This window comes from Pseudorasbora parva, chromosome 11 (assembly GCF_024679245.1).
Source record: "Pseudorasbora parva isolate DD20220531a chromosome 11, ASM2467924v1, whole genome shotgun sequence".
Lineage (NCBI taxonomy): Eukaryota > Metazoa > Chordata > Actinopteri > Cypriniformes > Gobionidae > Pseudorasbora > Pseudorasbora parva.
The window spans coordinates 40,591,874-40,616,066 of NC_090182.1; the positions used below are offsets into that span (position 1 = coordinate 40,591,874).

A 24,193-nucleotide genomic window follows, 5' to 3' on the forward strand; every position below is an offset into this window, starting at 1 on the left:
TACTCATCGATCTGTCTTTTCCAGTATCTCAGCCCTTTTGCGTGCACACACTGCACGCACAATTGCGTGTTTTTCTCATAAATTTCATCTGCATATCTGGTGCTCTCCTGTGTCAGAAAGCTGAGGGCCGGGATGTAACATCCTGGAACAGAAACGTTTGTGTCAGCCTGTGTTATTTCATGCAGGCTAATGAGACAAGAGCTTAAGCCTACTTTTCCCCGATAAACTTGATTCTTGATACATTTTTAATGGCCGCGATTCAGAAACAGATTTTAAAGCATAGCAGAGTAGAAAGCTCTCCACTCGAGTCAGTCATCTCTGATGTGGTCCCAGCTTGTCCTTATTCTCGTCCTTTTTCTCTTGTTTTTTCAGGGCCCTGAGGGAATAATGGAGCAGAGCAGTAACCCTCAGAGCAGAGTAAAGTGATGTGATCTGTTGACAGTAATCAGCCAGTCAATTGACAGAATCAGACGGGGTGGCACAGAGATAATAGTTTTAATGGAAAGTGAAACACCAGTCCTTCCCAGTCCAGCAGCAGATTTCTCTAGAGTCCTCGGCTCTCTCTCTCTCTCTCTCTCTCTCTCTCTCTCTCTCTCTCTCTCTCTCTCTCTCTCTCTCTCTCTCTCTCTCTCTCTCTCTCTCTCTCTCTCTCTCTCTCTCTCTCTCTCTCTCTCTCTCTCTCTCTCTCTCTCTCTCTCTCTCGCTTTCTTTCGTCTGCTCACCATTTAAAAGCCTTTTCAGACAGCGGGGTGAACACGACTCAACCTTTTGTGGTTATGGTCTCCAAATTCTCCCACGCTAAGAAGACTTATGATTGTCACATGGCTGAAGCTCTTGTCGTATTTACATCACGGTTGCTCTCTGGCCCATTAAACTGAACGGAAAAAGCTGTATTTGTAATCTTTGTCGCTGAGTAGTTCATTAATGCTTTATAAGGCCTGCAGCTTTGTTGGCCTTTTTAAGTCTGTACCTGGTTGCTAAGTCATGCAGAGATAACTCCCTTGAATATGAAGAAATCAGAAGCCCATCTTTAATTATTCAATACACTAAATAGGTCACTGGTTCTCATTATAAGTTGCACGCAGACAAACTGGTACAGAAGGAGAAGGAACCTTAGCGAGGATGGAGAACAAGCAAACACAAATTCCTTCACGGATGTGGATTCGTGTCTTTTTCATAACCAGCTGTCTCCTTACATAATTTAATGATTACTTGTTTTGAAATCTAAATGTCACCGTCAATATTTATGTTGCACTTTCATGAATATGGTGCACTTTGCTGTCCCGTTGATTATGTAAAGTATATAAAAAAACACAAATCCCAAGTTTTTTGTTGTGAGAACTATTGCCTCTGTTCTCTTCAAGGTGTTGCAAAATGTACAATTTAAGATTTAGCTCCTCTTTATTTCATTAGTGTGAATTTGAATTGAATTGGTCACATGGCCCAAAGCATGTTGAATTAAAATTTATGTTGAAATAATAGAATACAAATATTAGTTAAAACATAATTTATTTTATTTTATGTTCAATGTACTTTTGGCTCATAACTAACTTCAACACAGTTTGAACGATTACTACAACCATCAAAAAAGGTGCTTCTCCCTTCTTTAGTCTGTGAGTTAATGTGGTAAACATAACATCTAATATAGATCCTTTCCACGTACAAACAACCCCATTCCATTTTCCTTTTAATTGCATTTGGAATATAATTTGTCAATAATTAAAAGACAAACTGTTGGCCCCAAGTACTTGTTAATCTTAATTTAGGCTACATTTACAACCCTGCTACCCATATTTGCATAGTTATTAAGTTTGTTTTATTTATTTATTTGTGTAAGCTTTGTTTATTTATTGCTAAAATGCTAAAATTCCTTAAAAAAAACAAAAAAAAAACAAAAACATGTACTAAATATTGGTTGAAAAAATGTGTTTGAAAAAAATATATGTATGTAAATTAATAAAAAACAATTGTGTTGCTATATATAATATTTAAATTGACCTCCTAAGGATGATGATCATGATTTTCCAAAAATGTGATAAAACAAACACAACAGAACATTTTGTTCTGTCTTCATTTTAAAGTCCCTTTTTGCTACAATATGTGTTTTATTTTTTATTTTTTCTTAGTGGACGGTACCCTCTTTAAACAATAACAAAGGTGTAGATTGATGACGCAGTGAAAGAGCGTGGAATCATGGAACTTCATAACAATGGATCTAATAATGTTTGAGGAAATAATGTTTATGGATGAGTGAATGCATTCATGTTTTTTAACATGACTGTGGTATGAAGCAGGGCAAGATTACTAATAAGACTCCCGGGGGATATAAAGAAATGAGGACATTTCATTCTACCCACAAGTGCTGAATTACTACTCATACAGGTCAGTTTATTTCACCAATTAAAACTGTGAGGAAACTCAATGCTATTTGACTTGGTCTACACTATCTAAACTGCATTTGAGTGTATTGAAAATTAAAATGTTATTGTGTGTTAGTTTGTCGGCTGTATAAGAATAGCAGTGTAAGCTACAGTAACATTAGAACATCATACTGATGATATTTTAATATTTCATCATGTTGAGCGACATAACATTGATTTGTTTTATGTACATTTGCTCACCTGTCTAATAAAGCACATGTAAGAACGGCATCTCTGTCAAGTCAAAGTTTGTTTGCGAAGCTCTCGCCATCTCGATACTGGTCCTCATTTGATTTCTTATTTTGTTCCAAAGTCTGTTTGCCATGGTCCATAATGTTTGAAAGAAACTACATTAGCGCTAGACATTACGCAGTTGTCCACGTCTGTTGCCATGGTTTCTATGGCATTAAAAATGGAAACGAAGGGTAATGCGGATATGACATTGACAGGCGACTCCCTCACAATCCCGGTTCTTCGGTTAAAATCACAATTTTCTCACAATTTACAAATATTTGGAAACGTGAGATAGTGTAAGTACTCAACTGAACAAAATATGTAACACTAACCTAGTGGTTTTTTTATATTTTACTGCAAAAAATATCCCTTAAAGGCGCAACATAAATTTTTTGCATTAAAATCCAAAATCCACTTGAACAGCATTATATATTTTGTTGTCTTGTGTACTTGCATTATCCCAAATGTTTCAAAGAATGTTTAAATCCAGAGAAATAAACAATTTTAACCTTGATTTCCATAGAAACCATGGAAACACCAAAGATGTGTTAAACACATGCCTGATGTAGTGTCTCATAGTAGCCGCCGAGCGAGCGCACAGAGTAGCATTATAGCATTTAAACTTTCGACACATTTAAATGTGTCTAATATGAGAAAACAGCGCTGTTACCCCACATACACATGAGCGGAAGAAGCGGAAGCGCTCGTCTGTGCCATAATAAAAGCCCCACTGCTCTCATACAGCCGTGTGTTGCGCTCATCTCTCATTAGCATCACTCCAGCGGGCTCGTTCCGCTCCAACGGCTTTCAGCCCCACCCTGCTTCATACTACGGCAACATTCATAAATCTTTAATGCATTAGCTCATCTATGAATATGATTTCCGCCCGAGTCGTGTCAGATTCTTTTGAGGGCAAGACAACATCTCCCATGATCCAGCAAAATCAAGGCGTCACCAAGCTACAAAATGTAATATTGTGCCCTTTAAAGCTGCAAACAGAAGTAATACAGTCTTTCTCTAGAGCTCATTTCCTGCTTCTGTTCCTCATATGTACTCGTATGTACTGAGATGTACAGTTTGTTTTAACGCACATGTGTTTGGGATCCACCAGATGGCTACACAACAGATGATATCGAGTTTTACTGGCGAGGGGGGAATGGAGCCGTTACGGGGGTGGAGAGGATAGAACTGCCTCAGTTCTCCATCGTGGACTACAAACTCATCTCGAAGAACGTGGTTTTCTCTACAGGTTGAGTTTATTCTGTTCTCTGTGTGTTGTACAGTTGGGACCATGAGTCAGATCTGTTCAAAAGTAATGTTTGATCTACTGTAGGGGTGGGCGGTACGACCAGAATATTATATCACAGTATGAGCAGTTTTATTATGAGAGTGGTACATATCACAGTTTATTTGATTGCAAATTACATATTTACAAATGAAAGGTATTTCATCTCATTTAGTTATTTTTCATTTGAACCTTGAAGGACACAAACCAAAAAAATATGATTATTCAAGACTTGAGTTACGAACCAAATTAAAATGTATACACATATTTGTGAGCACACTGTGATACCGCCCTGTCCTGGTATGATCCCTACACTAAATTATTACAAACTGAAATACTGTGGTGCAGATGTTATTGCATGCACATATATAGTTACAGTGTCCTTTTGCTAAACCTTGAAGCGATGTATGCGGTGAGTAAGCATGTGAGTAAGTGCACATAATTTGTGTTTTTCTCCAGTCTTATTATCATCACTGGTCTGCCTTTCAGGAACAGATAAAGTCATGCAGTCTGGCTGTCTGACTCTACCCCACTCTCAGACACTGCGCTTATTATCGTGACCTGTTCTGCCACCTAATATAAATTTGTGGTGGCCTGTTTGTTTACTAGAGATGGACCAATGCATTGATTTATCAAATTAAAGTTCTCAGCAATCTGCAATAAAGCAAGAAAAAGGCTGATGTTATACTGCTGTTTATTGATAATCAATTACTGTGTAGATACATCACCGTTAAAAAAGTTTGGGGTCAGTACTTTTATTCAGCAAGGATGCATTCAATTATGGAGGTTTGTTTCCGCCACAGAATAAAACATTTGGGTCATAAACTCACAATTTCAATTGTTTGCTAAATTTTTTATAACATGAAACTTTTTCTCAGAATTGCAAGATGTAGTCTCAGTTGTGTTATAAAGTCCATATTGTGAGATATAAAGTCAGAATTGTGAGATATAACGTCAGAATTGTGTGATATAAAGTCAGAATTGTGAGATATAAAGTCAGAATTGAGAGATATAAAGTCAGAATTGTGAGATATAAAGCCAGAATTGTGTGATATAAAGTCAGAATTGAGAGATATAAAGTCAGAATTGTGAGATATAAAGTCAGAATTGTGAGATATAAAGTCAGAATTGAGAGATATAAAGTCAGAATTGTGAGATATAAAGTCAGAATTGTGAGATATAAAGTCAGAATTGAGAGATATAAAGTCAGAATTGTGAGATATAAAGCCAGAATTGTGAGATATAAAGTCAGAATTGTGAGATATAAAGTCAGAATTGAGAGATATAAAGTCAGAATTGTGAGATATAAAGTCAGAATTGTGAGATATAAAGTCAGAATTGTGTGATATAGTCAGAATTGTGAGATATAAAGTCAGAATTGTGAGATATAAAGTCAGAATTGTGAGATATAAAGTCAGAATTGTGAGATATAAAGTCAGAATTGAGAGATATAAAGTCAGAATTGTGAGATATAAAGTCAGAATTGTGAGATATAAAGTCAGAATTGAGAGATATAAAGTCAGAATTGTGAGATATAAAGCCAGAATTGTGAGATATAAAGTCAGAATTGTGAGATATAAAGTCAGAATTGAGAGATATAAAGTCAGAATTGTGAGATATAAAGTCAGAATTGTGAGATATAAAGTCAGAATTGTGTGATATAGTCAGAATTGTGAGATATAAAGTCAGAATTGTGTGATATAGTCAGAATTGTGAGATATAAAGTCAGAATTGTGAGATATAAAGTCAGAATTGTGTGATATAGTCAGAATTGTGAGATATAAAGTCAGAATTGTGAGATATAAAGTCAGAATTGTGAGATATAAAGTCAGAATTGTGAGATATAAAGTCAGAATTGAGAAATATAAAGTCAGAATTGAGAGATATAAAGTCAGAATTGAGAGATATAAAGTCAGAATTGAGAGATATAAAGTCAGAATTGAGTGATATAAAGTCAGAATTGTGAGATATAAAGTCAGAATTGTGTGATATAGAGTCAGAATTGTGTTATATAAAGTCAGAATTGAGAGATATAAAGTCAGAATTGTGTGATATAGAGTCAGAATTGTGTTATATAAAGTCAGAATTGAGAGATATAAAGTCAGAATTGTGAGATATAAAGTCAGAATTGTGAGATATAAAGTCAGAATTGTGTGATATAGTCAGAATTGTGAGATATAAAGTCAGAATTATGTGATATAAAGATATTTTTCAGAATTGCGAGTTTATATCTTACTATTAGGACTTTATATCATAATTCTGACTTTGATTTCAGAATTCAGAATTGCGAGATGTAATGCTGCAATTGCGAGATAAAAAGTCACAATTAACTTTTTCATTTTTTATTCTGTGGTGAAAAGCTTCCATATTAAATCAAACAAAAGTGAGAGAAAAACATTTATGATGTTACAGAAGATTTACTACTTATTAAAAATTATGTTCCTTTGAACTTTCTATTAATCAAATAATCCTGAAAAAAATTAACCCAGGTTTCCAGAATAAAAAATAAGCAGCACAACAGTTTGATAATAGTCAGAAATGTTTCTTGAGCAGCAAATCATTAAATTCGAATGATTTCTGAAGGATCATGTGACACTGAAAATGTAGCTTTGACATCAAAGGAATACATGAAATTATAATTTATGGTGTTTTACAATAGAAAACAATTGTAATAAAATTCCCCATAATTCCTGTATTTTTTATCAAATAAGTGCAGCCTTTGTGACGATAAGAGATGTCTTTAAAATTAAAAAATAAGTAAAAAGTAAAATGGGGCATCACTAGATTTTACTATAGAGCACGAATGAATCTCTCTCTCTCTCTCTCTCTCTCTCTCTCTCTCTCTCTCTCTCTCTCTCTCTCTCTCTCTCTCTCTCTCTCTCTCTCTCTCTCTCTCTCTCTCTCTGACCAGGTTCGTATCCACGTCTGTCTCTCAGTTTCAAACTCAAGAGGAACATTGGCTACTTCATCCTGCAGACCTACATGCCCTCAATCCTAATCACCATCCTGTCCTGGGTATCCTTCTGGATCAACTACGATGCTTCTGCTGCCCGTGTGGCTTTAGGTGGGACATCTGATCAAGTGATGTGTGTTGACTAACTGCATGCCCTCTGTATGCGAGTTGAGTTGCTGGAGATGTTTGCTGGGTTCACAGTGACCACTTTGAACTATATATATCTTTATTCTGTAGGGATTCTCAGGGATCAGCTATAGTGGTTCTTTGGATTTCTGGTACTTGTTTTACAGGTTCTTTTCTGTTTGCCTCTCATTGCAGTTGAGTAATACATCAGCGACTGTGATTTTGCAAAGAAATGTTTCTGTATCAATATCCTTGTTGGTCCTGGAACAACATTCCTATTGAGTGCTGCTGCGATGATGTTAAAAAACACCACGACTTTAGCATCACCATCAAGTTTAGACAACTCTTTCAGTCTTTATTTAAAAACATTTTCCATGAAAGTTTAAGGTGTAATAGTTTGTAAGAATGTGATTATAAACATAACAAGGCTGTAAAAGCGGCTTTATGTCAGGCATTTAACTAACAACCCAATAAAAAAACCATTCACTTTGGGAGAATGGAATTGAAAGTGCTAAAATGCTAACTCGTTTCCGGGTTTTAGGAGTCATGCTTGCAGCAAATCAGATTTTAGGTTCCATTTATAGTCGAAATGTGGGATATGCCTATTTGATATCTCAGATTTCCAGAGGTGTTCCATTTACTCATCACTCCAAAGATGACGTACAGGAGAACAAGAAACTAGCATTAAAGGGATAGTTCACCCAAAAATGAAAATTCTGAGTTTCTTTTTTCTGCTCAACACAATAGAAGATATTTTGAAGAATGTTTGTAAAAAAGCAGGTAGAGCAACCATTCACTACCATAGTATTTTTTCCTCTACTATGGTAGTGAATGGTTGTTCTATCTGCCTGGTTACAAACATTCTTCAAAATATATCCTTTTGTGTTCAGCAGAACAAAGAAACTCATACAGGTTTGGAACAACATGAGGGTGAGTAAATGATGACAGGATTAATTTTGGGGTGAACTATACCTTTAATGGTTAGATTTGCACATTTTCAGAGTCTCCGGCCAACCAAACTGCAGAGAAGTGATGCTACTCATTCATTTTGCCGATGTGGGATTTTCAACAGATTTTTTTTTACGCACATGTCTCTGCAAACACTTACTAAATAGGTTATAACTTATAATGTTGGACCTTTGACTTACTGATTCTTTGAATTTGCTTTGTAACCATATTTATGTGACATCACACAAGTTTAAAAGTTGGTAGTCTAACCAGATCTTACACCCAAAATTCTGTCATGATATGAATTTCTTTCTTCTGCATGAACACGAAAGAAGATATTTTGAAGAATATAGGCAACCAAACAATTGATAGTCTATTATAGTCATTATATTCCACAGTATGTAAAAAAAAATCTATAGAATAGGAGTGGGCGACACGGTTACCTACACTGTAAAAAAAAAATTGTTGGTTTTTGTTGGTTTAACTTAAAAAAGTAAGTAACCTGGTTGCCTTAATTTTGAGTTTATTGAAATTAAAAACTTGAGTTGATACAATGAAGGAAATTTGTTTAATAAATAGAAACTCAAAATATTATTGTGTCTAAACCCCATAAAAAATTTGATAAATCATGTAAATAGCACTATTTGGCATGTTTCACTGCGTCATCAGAAATAACACACAGAATTACCCAATATGATTACAAAATCTTTTAATAATATTTTAATAAAGGTTGTCGAATCTCAAAAAATGTTTATTGTATTAACTCAAAATTTTTATTTCAATGAACTCAAAATTTAAAGGCAACCAGGTAACTTTTTTCTAAATAATTTTTTTACAGTGTGGTAGAAATTTGTCAACTGGTAGAGATTTTGGACTATCGTCTCTTTCGTGGTAACGCCCATGTGACGTAGCTGTGCAACGCAGTCACGAAAGCGCATCGCTTACATGCATTTTTAAAGGTGCTGTATGTAAGTTTTTTTACTTTACTAAAGCATAAAAAAATACCATAATATCTTTGTAAAATATATGTAGAAAACAATAAACATGCTAAATCCACCTACTTGTTTCTCAGAAAAACAATGCTACAGCCAGTTATTTGAAATGTGAATTCAGTGTCGGAATGTCTGTTTTTTGCTTTGGTCTGTGCGAAACTGCACATTGCCAGTTTCCCCAATAGTATTTCGACACCACAGGTTGCCAGTTGCCAGAAAGCACAGCGTATTGCAGCGGCCATGGAAGCCAGCACAGGGTTAGTTCACCCAAAAATGAAATTTATGTCATTAATGACTCACCCCGTAAGACCTCTGTTCATCTTCGGAACACAGTTTAAGTGTAATTTATATTTTATAAAATTTTATATTTGATACAATTTTATATTTTGTCCGTATCCAAGTGTATGCACACTTTACTGTCCATGTCCAGAAAGGGAATAAAAACATCATCAGAGTAGTCCATATGTGACATCAGTTAGTTCATTAGAATCTCTTGAAGCATCGAAAATACATTTTGGTCCAAAAATAACGAAAACTACAACTTTATTCAGCATTGTGTTCTCTTCCACGTTTGTTTTCAAACCTCAAATAAAGATTCAAACGGTCATGAATCAGCAGATTGATTCATGATTCGGATCGTGATTTCAGTAGTTTGACACACGATCCAAATCATGAATCCTATTTCAACCACTATCTGTCAATCCTACACACTGCACCTTTAAGTTATGCTGTTTAAAAACAGGTGATGTTAAACTGTTGATGCACAATTAGCAGCAAAAGACAACTAATGTCAGTATATGTGCTCAAGAGACTGTCTCAGCGCTGTGTGAGAGAGAAGCTCAGCATGAAGCCACTGCTCATAGAGTGTGCGTGACAACTGAACTGAGTGATTTTGCTGCCTAATTGGGCTTGAACGGTTAAATACACATACCTATGTGTCAAAGCGAAATGTATTTGCAAGTAAGCAGAGTAATTTATGTCTAAGTGAATGTGAACAGTTAAGAAAGAACAACGCACGAGTATAATGGATCCATGGAGTCGTTCTTAAAGTGACAGCGTTCAAATTTACCTGCTGTCATTATTAATGCTAATCAAACAACAAAAAAGAGAGAAAATCTCTTACTGCTCTTGACTGAATCACTTTTGTAATAAGAAAAAAATATAACGATATCTAATTAGAATAAATGTATATTTGTATATTTTATTTAAAAGGCCATTCACTGTTTTTTTTATACATTTGATTACTTTAGACAGTTTATGTAGTATTTCTCAAAGTTTTTCAGGTATGTCTATTTTATTTGTGTCTTTTCTTCTGTTGTAGTTTGTTTTCTTTGCTCTTTATTTATTACTGTTTATTCGTCTTTAGTTTTTTTAATGCTTTTTTTAATGCTTGAAAATGGTGGTAAGAATTATGAAATTTCAGTGGTATCAAAAGTATTTAAAGGAAAAATAACTATTGCGATATACGTATATCGTTATCATGAAATAAAATTACTCATATCATGATATATTTTGGTCATATCGCCAGCTCCTACTGTGGAAGTCAGTGGGTTCCATCAACTGTTTGGTTACCGACATTTTTCAAAATAACATCTTTTCAGAATGTTATTTTTTGGGTGATCTATCCCTTTAAGTAGGACAAGATTGTATGACCTGTAAAGCGATCAATAACTTTTTTTAAGGGGTGGGTAAATGTCACATCAATAACAGAATAGCGTGCAACCATACATCATTCCATAAAGATTAGCAATAAAGTTACAGCCGGCATGAAATGGAGTGTTGTGTCCTTCTTCCCTATTGTGACTTATATCAGAGTGAAACGGCTTTGCAAACAAGAATGAATGTAGGACGGAGCTTAATTTTGCCCATGTGGAATTGATTGTATGGTTGTGGTTTGCTATTTGTTGATTTCTTGTGAGTGACAGGTTTCCCTGCCCTCATCAGAGACGAGATGTTGCTTCAGTAGGGAAGGGAAGTTATTTTTTATTTTGATTAAAGATTATAAGGCACATGAATTGTAAAAACTTGATGTGCAGATAAAATCATAAATACCGCAATATTCCATTAAAAAAAAAAATCGATTTTGATGACATGGCTTTAAAGATGCAAATATGTAGTATTTTTGGCAGTAAAATATCCAAAAACCACCAGGCCAGTGTTATTTTGTTCAGTTGAATTCTTAAAATATCCCAAATGTTTCCAACTATTTGTAAATTGTGAGAAATTTGCTATTTTAACCAATGAATCGGGACATCTGAGGGAGTTGCCTGTCAATTGCGTCACATCTGGGTTACCCTCGGTTTCCGGTTTTATTCTGAAGAAACGCTTTACTCTTAGCAGTGTGAATGAGTGTCACAGCCGAACAGAGTAATGTCATAACATCATTTTAAACACACTTAAACGTATTTAATATCATAAACAGAGCTGCGTTAACTCATACTCATGACCAGAAAAGCAGAAATAGCGTCGGCGACTGTGTCCCGTCGAAATAAAAGTCCCACTGCTCGCGAGCCGTGTGTTGCGTAACAATCGCTCCGGCGGCCTTGCTCAGCTCCACAACACTCGGCCCTGCTCTGCTTCATACTACAGTAACATTAATAACTGCATCCATGAACTTGAGTCCTATCCCGATTCTTTCCCACTGGCTGTAAGGTGAAGACCACATGTCCCAAGATTCTGCGCTCAAACTTGCCGTCATCAAACTACGCCTTTGTTTTGAATAGGCGCCCTCTAGCGGATGGAAAAGTTGCATAGCGCAGCTTTAAAGCAAATTATCGTGCAACAATCTGCATAAAAAAACAATATAATATATTAGTTGGCGATGTCTGTGAAGTTTTTTTTTAATCCACCCAAAACAAATAAGCACTGATTATTTCAATGCTGCATACTTTTTAAGAGCCATCAGACGCTCCTGGTACATGTCTGTTTGCCCTTTTTAGTGTACCCAAGCAATTTTGGAGATTACAATACACAGATTTTGTGAGCACCGCTTTGTTTCCTGGCAAACCATTACATGCCACCACACACTAGGCTTTCAGCAATCAGATTTAGACTTTGTGTTTCCAGTTTTACTGTGCCCTATGCATCAGGCGTTCTCCTGCAGTTTCCCATGTCAGCAAAAATCTTTTTCCAAGATCGACAACAATACTTATACAGAAACATGTCTTGGCAAAATCAAGGTGACCTTAATACATCTGTTCCCAAGATGAAAATTGTTCAAAGGTTGTTCTTTCATTTCTCAAGAGACCTAGACCTACTGGGGTCCTTTGTCAACTCAGATGTTTTTGTTAAGAATGTAGAAAAATGTTTGAATGCATATCTAGAGGAGACTCATGAGATTACTAGGGTCTTTTTTAATCTCCATTTGATCTCACATTACTGTCTAGAAGAAACTAGTGAGATAATGCGGTTGTCTTTCCTTTCATGCACTACCTGCCTGTGCTCCAAAAGAGGAAGCTCAAATTGCAAATGAAATTGTATGATGCTTGGACTCAAGTGGGTCTTAAATCTGCCTCACTCCAATGAAGATGCTGCGCTGCCAGTGCTCCCCTCCCTCTTGCTCCAAACTCTATTAGGAGCGCTCTGTAGCCTTTCCTGATCTGCGCTGATGTATTACTGCTGATTAAGCTGACAAACTTTCCTCCGGTCTGTCTTTACTGACGTGTTTTATGTCCAGGGCCATGTTCCTGCCATTATGACAAAATGGCTTCTTCTGACGTTGATACTGGGGGGATGGGGGTGGGGGGTGCGGCGAGAATAGATCACTGATGATAGGAAGGCCGGGCCTTTTGTGTTTGGGTGAACTTGTCAGAATTAATCTGTCTGCAGTGAGGGGCATGTGACAAGGAAACACATGTCTCAAGAACCTTGCTGTATTATTTAAACTGAAATACAGCATCTCTATTACAGACTTGACAACTCTTTCCCTCTTCCCTCTTCCCTCTCCCTCTCTCTCTCTCTCTCTCTCTCTCTCACTCTCTCTCTCTCTCTCTCTCTCTCTCTCTCTCTCTCACTCACTCTCTCTTCGAAATAAATTGCTTGAGCTATCTTCATGAACATGGTTGCTAAAGCTTAATATGTGTGAAACAGAGATGATGCTGAACAAATTAAACATTTGGGAATATGGGGGAAATGCTGATGAATTGTTTTTGACTAATTTAGCACATGGTTAGAGGTGAGTTTAGAGGCAGAAATCCATCATATAACTAAATTTTGACATTTTCTTAAGAAAATGTCATTAGTGTTTGCCTGCTCAAGTCTAGGTGGTTTTTAGCATTGCTGTGTTCTTGGTATTTCTAGGTTGTTTTATCTGGTTGCTATGGTGTTCTGAGTGGTTGTTATGCAGTTGCTTACTTGAGAGCCCACTCTCAAGTCTCTGGTCTATTCCTGTCTTAGATACCCAAGTATTACTATTAGATAAAACTCAGCTATTAGTCTTAGTCATGTAACTCGGCCCACAATGTTTGTTCTTAAAATCATCCTTTGTTAAAATCCATAACCCTGTGTAAGATATGAATAGTGCTACTGAACACATCTCTAGGGCACTGTTGACACCTGGATGTGTTTTGGTCGATGGGATCACAAGTGGACGAGGGAGGCACATTCCAGTTGACACCTGGTGTTTTAATCCATCTCTTTTGTCCACTTTTAACCACTTCTGTCCTTTGAGGGGAGGGTTTATGGGCAGGTAAATGTAAGGGCTTTTTCAGATCTTATGATCTAATGGACTAAATAAGCTAATGCAATTTACATATGAACGTGACTGGAGATGACGGAAAAAAATATGGAGAGCACCAGAATTAGTTTGTGCTCTGATAGCCACAAGACCATGCCGAACACTGTGAGTGTGTGTTAGAAATCAGGAATAGTGAGAGATCATTGTGAGATCTGGCTAGCACACTTCCCATAATGTTAATGGATGATTCTATAATTGCAGGTACAGTTGGTGTCCAAAGTCATTATTTTCTGCATTTCCATATGGCTATATTTTTAATTTGTTAATTGTTGTCATGCATCACAAGATCTTTTAATCATGATTTCATTAGTGCCATCATGTGCTCCTAGCATTTATGATCCTGTTACCGTCAAACTCTGTTACCAATGTTATTTTATACACATTGCCCAATTTGTCTGTAACAGAGTTGACAAATATTTTTTAATAAAAATTAAAAAAGAAAAAGAAAAAGAAAAAAAAGTAAGTAACTTGTTTAGCAAGCACTGAATTATTCAAATGGAATTTGTTTTCATTAAGCATTTTTGTTAGTGAACAGTTTTTTTCCCTTAACTTTTTGAAATGCAAAATATATCTGCAATTATAGAATCACTCTCTAGGTCAGTAGGTGGAAAGTAGACGATCTTTTGTACCTGTTAGAACACATTCGACCATATGAGTGTTTACACTGTGAAATCAGTCTGATCAAATGCTTTTTTGGCTACCTCTGGTAGTGGTTGAAAAGGAGACAAGCTGAAAACTTTTAGCATCTTCCACTTGTGATCCTATCCACCAAATACATCTTAATACCAGGTGTACACCAGGTGTATACCAGGTCATGGACCTAGGCATATCTCCAAACTTCTCTCTGGAAGTGCTGTAGCTTGCATGTAACTGTAGTTTGCCTTTGCATTAGCACATTGTGTTCAAGTTTATTGTTGTCAAAGTTTCCATAATGGTTTCAAGTTTGAAGATGACACATGAATAACCTCCTTAATTGCTTAGTTGGCAGCTCCTACTCAGTACTTGCTGGATAATTACATCTCAGCTCTCTTGTTATATAAAGCTGCAATTGACTTGAACTATGCTGTACTGTGCTTAATTATCCTTGAACACTTTTTTTGAACTCCAGGTATCACCACCGTGCTGACCATGACCACCATTAATACTCACTTGCGAGAGACCCTTCCCAAGATTCCCTATGTGAAAGCCATAGACATGTACCTGATGGGCTGCTTTGTCTTTGTGTTCCTGGCGTTGCTGGAGTACGCCTTCGTCAATTATATCTTCTTCGGGAGAGGCCCTCAGCGGCAGAAGAAGGCGGCGGAAAAAGCCGCCACGGCCAACAATGAGAAACTCAGACCCGACCCCAACAAGGTACTGCCGAGCTGACCGCACACACACACGCCGTGCATCATTAGGGTTTGTTTACAAAGGCCTCTGGTCAGTAGGTGGTCAGTTCTCTGAGGTAATATGCTGTGACTTCTATCAGTGTCCTTTCAGGGTCAGTGGTCTTTGGAGATTGCTAAAACACCGGATGTATAGCTGTATTTTTTCCACTGGCATAAGCTTGTTCACCAACCACAAGCTAATGGGCTTTTACCCTCAGAAACATGTGATGAAATATCCGGGAGATCGGCGCAGACTTTTGTTAGCTGTAAACAACAGACACGCTTGCTCATGCCGGGCAGGCCGCGTCCGAGCTCGTGGCTGGCGGAGCCTCTAGGGCTTTCCTTCTAATCTCATTGAAAGAGTTGTGTCTCTCTCTGAGTGCGGCCGACCTCTGTAACAGTGCTGATTTTGTATGCTTGCAGTGGTTGGTGGGAAGTGTAGTTCAGAGAGACGATGCTCTCTATGCCAGAATGAAACAGAGGGAAATTGACGGGTATGACTCGATGTGGGATCCGATCTTTGCGGAGGATGCAGCATTAGGACTAGGCGATCAAAGACTTAAGGTACTGAATATTTGACCTGAAGTCAAAAAATGCAATGGCTCTGCATCGATAACCAACCAGAAGTAAACACACCCAAGCTCTTTCTGTTTGATTATTATTTCTTTGGATGACTGTCTGTTGTTCCTTTAGAGGAATGATGGTAGCCATCATCATTTCCACCATTACGTTGTCCTGCCCTTTTTTCAGTTACTGTTTGCACCTGAGCCTTTTCCCAGACGCCCATTCCTGTTTGATCGGCGAGCGTGGCATTTTGAGCAGCGTATGCTTGTTCACACATTCACACCAAGAATAATGATACGTTTTAATAATAGTTATATCTATATTCTTATAATATAAAAATAGGAAATTCCACACCACAAAAATAACGATAACAACAAACAGGAACGGTATCATTGGAATCACTTTCAGAATTACTTTTGTCAAGGTGATGAACGATAAAAACATTGACAGCCAAACTGAATCCAGACTTTAAAGAGCTAAAGCAAAGTCCCACCCACCTAAGTCAAAGCCCAATTCCCACCAAAGTCCCACTAAAGTCCAACCCAATTCCTACCCATTCAAGTCCAACCCATCCAACTCCAACCCACCCAAGTCCCACTCAGCTACCCAAGTCCAACCCACCCAAGTCCAACCCATCCAAGTCCCACCATCCAAAGTCCAACCCAATTCCTACCCATCCAACTCCAACCCACCCAAGTCCCACTCAGCTACCCAAGTCCAATCCACCCAAGTCCCACCCACCCAAGTCCCACTCAGCTACCCAAGTCCAACCCACCCAAGTCCCACCATCCCAAGTCCAACCCAATTCCTACCCATCCAACTCCAACCCATCCAACTCCAACCCACCCAAGTCCCACTCAGCTACCCAAGTCCAACCCACCCAAGTCCCACCCACCCAAGTCCCACTCAGCTACCCAAGTCCAACCCACCCAAGTCCCACCCACCCAAGTCCCACCATCCCAAGTCCAACCCAATTCCTACCCATCCAACTCCAACCCATCCAACTCCAACCCACCCAAGTCCCACTCAGCTACCCAAGTCCAACCCACCCCAAGTCCCACCCACTCAAGTCCCACCATCCCAAGTCCAACCCATCCAAGTTCCACTCACTCACCCAAGCCCAACCCACACAAGTCCAACTCATCCAAGTCCCACCATCCCAAGTCCAACACATCCAAGTCCAACCCAAGTCCAACACCATTAAAGACAACAAAACACTTATAATAAACAGAACGCCATTGTCCCTTAATGTAATTGAGTTATCACTATAGTACATATTATACTATACTATACTATACTATACTATACTATACTATACTATACTATACTATACTATACTATACACTATATAGTAGTCCTTAAAGTTATCGTTCTTGGTGTGAACAGGTCTTAACTGTCTGGAAATTAGAGTGCAGAGTTTGATTTTGGGGTAATGTTTAGCACAAAATAAGTTCTGAAAATTTTGTAATAGCCAGAATTTTTCTCTATATATAAAAAATAAGTGGCCAATTGTTCCATAAACTGAAGATATATGTATATGATATAATTCAAAGCAAACAAGGTATAAAATTAAGTGAAAAGTTCTGTTATTTCGAAAATTCAGAAAATGCGCTATCTATTGCCAAGGTTATCATTAGATTTTTTTAATAAAACAAACAGGGAACTCCCACTTAATCTGTCAAATAGGCTTGACAAAAACCTATATTATTTTAATATATACTGATAAGTAGCATTCTTACTAGCCAAAGCACAGTAGCATTAGCATTTAGCAGACTGCATTAGCAATGTTTATGTCTCATTGGCAGCTTTTGCAGGATAATTTTAATGATCAGTGAGCATAATAATGCTTAAAATTTAACTTTAAAATTAACATTTTTGACAATGTAACAGTAAACACAGTGTTTTAGTATGGTTAACGAGCAAAGTGGAAGCAACTTAATGGTTCCCCGCCCTGGCCTTTCCTTACCTCCATCTCTGCAACCTGATTCCTCACTGTTGATCTAGACTTTTGCCTTCATGTTTTTGCCTTTTTTATTTGCATTTATTTGCCTTATTTATATGCAGACAGAATTTTAACCATGTCATGGTTGAAATTCGGAAATAACTCTGGATATTATTGCCTGAAAAGCTTTATCCACAGCTTACTATGAGTGCAGTGTAACTATCTCTAACTATTCATTTACTCTTTCGTATTTTTTGCCAACTATGGTTGTACTGCATTCATCATAGTTTTAAAGGGATAGTCCACTTCTTTTCCACATCTAGTTCATGATATCCATCATTGTACATCATTCCAACTTATGGAAAAACAGCATTAGCCTGCGGTCTGTGATTCAAAAAGAAGAGAAGGTTCAGGAAGTAAAGGCAGCTTCCAGTTACATCAAGAGAGTTTGGAATTTTCTTACACACAGATCTCAGAAAAATGCTGTGAAGACCGTGATTCATATTCAGACCTGATGCTATGGTGTTTCTTCTCTCTATAGATGACCGCTGATGATATCCGACTGACCACGGTAGAGATGAAGAACGAAATGGGGCCGTCCGATCTGTCCAGGGGTCTGGGTGACCCGCGCAACACCATGCTAGCCTACGACAGCTCTACCCTGCAGTACCGTCGGGCGGCCATGGCTCGGCAAAACTATGGCCACAGCGCCCTGGAACGCCACGCCACTCAGAAGAAAAGCAGGCTCAGGAGACGGGCTTCCCAGCTCAAGGTCAACATCCCAGACCTGTCCGATGTCAACTCCATCGACAAGTGGTCGAGGATGATCTTCCCCACCGTGTTTTCCTTCTTCAACGTAGTTTACTGGCTTTACTACGTCCATTAAAAGGATCCGGAGAGCGGAACGGACCAAAAAAGAAAACAAAGAAGTAAAAAAAGAGAATAAAACTACACCTTTTGCTGATTTATTTCAAATATATAGTGGAAAGACTAAGGAAAGACAGTCAAAGTAAAAAAAAAAACATCAGGATGGACTCTCTTTCGATTTTTTTTGGACATAAACATTGAGGAAACCCACGGCGGCGTAACTGGAGAAAAAAACATGCAGTACAGGGCTTGTTCCAGAGTTTCAATATACCACTTATATTTGTCATATGTAGATTACTCTGTGGATCAAATATTTATGCTTGTCTTTGCATATATTTTAGGGATTTGTTTTTTGGGTTAGTATATGTTTACTTCGTAGCCAACTGCATCCAAGAAAGCTTTACAAACGGAGTCGGTCTTGAAAGTCTATTTTCCTATAGTTAAGCTGTATATCAGATATCTTTTAAAAGCATGCTTTGGTTTGTTTTCTTTATCTCTTGCAGAGAGCTGGAGCACAATGCATTTTCATTTGACACTTTAAAGGTTCTTCTGTTCTTTCAAATGAGTTTGCAGGATGCAATGCAAAGACGCTGTCAGGAAGCCATACAGGGTATTTTCAAAACAGGTCCTTTTACTATTGTTTTTTAGTTGGGTTTTTTTTCTGTGTTTTTTTGTTTGTTAGTTTTTTGATGTTGGGCCAACAAGGAAACTCAGCCCTATTAAAACGAAGGTTTTATCTGATGCAGGGGAAATACAGACAGGCTGGGCCACGACAAAGGACAAATGTGAACCTGTGGAAAGGACGGACTGACATGGACCATTACCCTGGTGGTTGGGCTCACTGTTGGGCTCACTGTCCACTCCGGCTGTGTCAACAGTACCTTGGCCGTGTAAATGCTAAACAGTCCTCATCTCTACACTGTATAAATTTTGTGTGGTGAGCCGCTGGGGAGGGGGAACGGCTGTTTAACATCTCTCAAGTGTTTTCCGATACATGGGTGTATTGGACGAGGCGAGTTAACCTCAACGAAGAAAGACGCAATATATCTGTAAACCATTAACACTATCGATAGATATAAGTTGAAAACTAGTAGCTGATATTACATCATGGTAAAAAAAAAAGAAGAAACTTTCTGATTCAATAGTTATAATATCAGATGTTAATGTTATGGTTCATTATTTAAACGTATTTTTTGGTGTATTAGATTTCTTAATGTTGAAGACTTTGGTTGAAGAAAAAAATCTTGCTTCTTAAAAATTGGGAAACGGATCTGAATCTTTTTCAAAGGCCTCAAAGTGTACCAGTTGAAGTTAAGCAGGAAAACCGATCATTGAAATTTATGGTAACTATCACTTCAGTTTACTAACAATATGTGAAGGATCTGGATCATACAATCAAGGCATCTGTCAGGCAATTTTGTATAAAATCCTGTAAATTATAATGATATTTCATAATGACCTGTAAATATATATATTGTGTAATGATTGTCAACAATAATGAAAATGTATCTAAATTAAATTATTAAAGCTTAATGAAGCTTATATCTCTTAAACCATTATCTTACAGAATTTTCCTTATAGTTTTACGGCGGCTTCAGTCAGAAAGTCTTTACCAGTGTTGGGGGTAACGCATTACGAGTAACGTGAGTTACGTAATCAGATTACTTTTTCAGGTAACAAGTAATGCATTACTTTTAAATGCACAATAAAATATCTTTTTTATTGAGTTACTTTTTCAAATAAGTAACGCAAGTTACTTTGTTTTCCCATTCCTTGACTGACAGCTCTTCTGTCCTCATGTTGAGAGGCATTCGCCCCTTTCACACATAGTCTTTACTGGTAAATTACCGATAACAGATAATGTGTGAACAGGACCTTTCAAAAATACTGTTAAATTGCTGGAACCATTTTTTAACAAAGGGAGGTTGTAACATCACCAGTAAATTACAGGTAATGTGCTCTGTGTGAACGCGGAATGAAGATTACCGGAACACAAATATGAAAGAGACCATCCACACATATGAAATCAAAAAGCGATGACGCAAGTCTTTTTTTTTCTTTGTAAATATGCGCTAAATTACCATCTTTGACCGTTGCCAAGTTTCGCGTTTAAAGGAAGTGTATGTAAGACTGTGGCCAAAATTGGTACTGCAATCACTTTCAAATGACTGTAGAGCGGTGCATCCCCTCTCCCCCTCCCCCCTGACTCGAGGTTTTTCAGATTGGCTGCAGGATCAGCAGGAATGTTTGTAGTTGCAGCTGTGGTCAGTAGAGCAGATCTGGCAACCCAGATGTCGAAACACTACTGGATTCATGATTGGTCGATAGGTGGAGGGCGGAGCTTCAGGACAAAACACAACATGTCAACATCAACATCAGTTGAGGGCTGCAACAACAACTTTCTAAACCGGACTACTGTTGTCAGTGATATAAGTATTTGAAATGAACATGATTTCTTAATGTCTAGTGACATATCAGGGCAATTTTATGATTAACTGAAATGCATTTCTTACACACAGTTCCTTTAAAGATCATTTCTGATGACTGACAGCACATGGTTTAGCTGTATTTTGGAACTGATGTGTGAACGGTCTCTTACCGTTAAAAAGTCAGAACACCGCTGCTAGTGTGAACGGCGTATTTGTGTATTTACCGGTAAAGTCATTCTGTCTAATTATACGGTAATTTACCGGTACTACTATGTGAAAGGGGCTATTGTGTGCGCTGTGTGGACATGATAGTTACTTCAGTTCTAGACTAAATGTGAAACATCCATTTACTCATCTCACCTGCACAAAAACAGATTCATTATTCTTCAGTATAAAACGAGTAAAAACAGGGAATATTACACAAACTTGCAATAATTAAATGTTAAATAACTCAAATACACTTTATGTATAATCTCACTTTATCAACCAATGTCTTTTTGCTGCTGTCCTTCGATTATCCAATTCAACCAAACTAAAAAGCAAAAATTACTTTAGTTATACAATACATTTGTTTTATTTTTTAGAGTTTTGAAATTCTCTTGCATCCTTTTCTCTTTTATTCTTCAGTTTGAGCTGCGCCTTCTACTATACAGACGTGAATTTACAAATCCTTTTGCATTGGCACTTTTGGGCCAGATTTACTAACAGCTTGCACTAACGCAAACCATCTTTTGGAATTAAAAAACTGTCAGGATTTACTAGACACGCAACGAAAAGTTTTCACTGAAAAGGTGTTATTTTGCGGCTGATCTTATTGCATATGCATTTATAGAAATTTCTCTTTCAGACACAAAATATATGGGAGGAGTAGCCTAGAAATCTAGACGCACCCTAGCGGCAGCAAATTTAATTTGCCCGCAAGTGTGGTCTAGCAACTCTCAATTCCTATCTGAGCTGTATTCCTCAGAATCTGGACGGCCCAATCACATCGTGTAGGTAGGCTATAGAGTCGGCGGGCGGGGCCATAATGACGACGGCCGAGTTGCGTTTGCGTGCTTCTAGTAACAAAGTCTTCTGGTAAACACAGAAACTGGCGAACGGCGGCGGTCTTTCGAATCAGCTCTGCCCGCGCCTCCGGAAGACTTGGAGTTAAGCTTTCCTCTGAGAAAAGAACAAAGAGCGGCACTGAAGTCATTCTTAAAAAGGGAAGATGTGTTCGGAGTTTAGCCGACCGGATACGGCGAATGTTTAATCAGTCAGAGAGCTCCCCTCCACCGCCGTTGCTCCGGTTGGTGTACCGCTATCCTATCGCGTGCAGAGGGAGTTTGAAAGACAACCGTTTATCCCGCCCCTCAGATTGAGCCCTGTCTATGGTGAGTTTCCAGACCAAACATCTTGATGTGGGTCTGGCTTGTCAGGCTATGGGAGGAGAGTCCTAGCTAACAAAAATACGTGACTGTTACGTACCTGCAATTAAATATGGTGACCAAACGTTAGTACTGGCGACTTGGTGTGTTGGTAATTTGATGGTAATGACAGGCATGCAACGTTGTAGTTACGCTTTCAGTAAGTCATAAAATTACCAAAATATTACATATACATTACATAACTGTAATGTTGTGTATTAGCTGAGGTATTGAAATAATCTGAGGTAATTTACTAAGATTTGCGCTCATCAATTGAGTGGTATTTGCGCCATGATTTACTGGTCAAAAAAGTGCGTCTTAAACCAGGCTCTAACTTTCAACACCTTTTATGCTTACGCGCTAATTTGGCCTGTTTAGAAATTTTGCCCTTAGAATTTGCCAATTTTTTGTTAATAAAAGCAAGCAAGCCCAGCCCAGGTGAGAAAAAGTAACTGAAATGTAACATATTACTTTCCATAAAAAGTAACTAACACTACTAGTTACTTTATCAGGGAGGATCGCAATATTGTAATGCATTACTTTTAAAAGTAACTATCCCCAAAACTGCTAGTTTATCAGCTACTTTACTAATACTTCACACTATATATTGTATACTTCCAACTATTTTTGAAAATGATTAAGTAAAACAGTTGACAGCATACAACTATAAACATTTCAACATTCATCATTGTTGTCACTTGACCTCTTCTCATTGCACACTGAGTGGTGTCTTGATATCATTATTTAGACTTTTTAATTGAATTATGATTAATTAAAATAATAAAATTGAGCAGTTTTAGTTTTTCTTTTACATTTTTGGTAAAGCTATTTATTTTGATGAACATTCTGTTGACTATATTCTCATTGGAGTATTAGTAGACTGTCTGCTTAATATCTGCTGACTCTTTATTATGATGGTCCTTCAACTGACATTCAACTTACTGTAAGTAACTTTGCAACTACATGTCAACTTATTCTAACCCTATAAGTCTACTAATACTCTATTAACATACTGAGAGTTAGCTGACATGTAGGTGCAACTATACGTATAGTCAACAGACTGTGTTAAAGGGACCATCAAAATAAAGTGAAACATCGTTTTTTTCATTTCGTATTTTGTCATATTCAAGTCTTTCCTTGATGAGATGTTAAAATCACAGTTGTAATTATTTCTGGTCACACTAAATATGTAAATATTTCATCTGTCACACTAAAATGGAAAGTCAAGTTGAATACTTTGCATTATTCTGTTGTGTACTACGCATTTTGGCGGATGTATGGGTATTCTATGCATACTTCATTGACAGTATGCGTGCTTTATACTTCATAATGGTAGTGTACTATTCTGAACATATCCACCAGCTCATTAGATTAAGCAGAAGGACAATATTGAATTTGTTCTCAAGTCATGTTGTGCGTTTAATCCCATTGTAGGCCAGTTGGGACGTGTACATGATTATGTTGCTCACAGTTCATTATCTCTGGTTTGTTTGAAATATGGATTCTGCTAACACAGCACAGGACTAATATCTTTATGGATCCCTGGAAAATGATGAGCACTTTAATAACTTTGGAAGATTTTCAATAGCCCTTCAATGTGCGTTGACGTATTACGCTTAAATTACCATAAATCCATGTGAGCTCCATACAAAAGAGAGGAGAAGATTAAGATGTGTTATTGTCGCCAGGTGATTGAGAGACTGGGGTGTGTGTGCTTCAGGAGAGAGTGGAGCGGGGTGTTGTGCTCACTTTATGACTGACTGGGTGCCAGAATGCATAATGGACGAGGACACTCCTCTGATAGACAGAGAAGGGGAAAAAATGCAGTTCTCATAGGCGATGGAGGCTGCCACAGGGGACATTAAGGCAGAAAGGCATGAACGTTTCAGTACACTATGGACTCTGTGTAAAAGAATGGCCCTGTA

General features: G+C 37.7%; 1 protein-coding gene across 2 annotated transcripts in view; it reads left to right on the forward strand.

Moving 5' to 3' along the window:
- The window catches only part of gabrb2a (gamma-aminobutyric acid type A receptor subunit beta2a), a 93,600-nt gene extending 74,788 nt beyond the window's left edge, over window positions 1–18,812 (forward strand). The window contains exons 6-10 of one of the 2 annotated variants that reach the window (XM_067457954.1): window positions 3,766–3,903; window positions 6,851–7,003; window positions 14,802–15,046; window positions 15,484–15,624; window positions 18,108–18,812. In XM_067457954.1, coding sequence (XP_067314055.1) covers window positions 3,766–3,903; window positions 6,851–7,003; window positions 14,802–15,046; window positions 15,484–15,624; window positions 18,108–18,452 — 1,022 coding nt within the window. In that variant the 3' untranslated portion in view covers window positions 18,453–18,812. The remainder of the gene's footprint in view (window positions 1–3,765; window positions 3,904–6,850; window positions 7,004–14,801; window positions 15,047–15,483; window positions 15,625–18,107) is intronic. The other variant, XM_067457956.1, reaches the window with a different exon arrangement.
- Window positions 18,813–24,193: the final 5,381 nt, after the last annotated feature.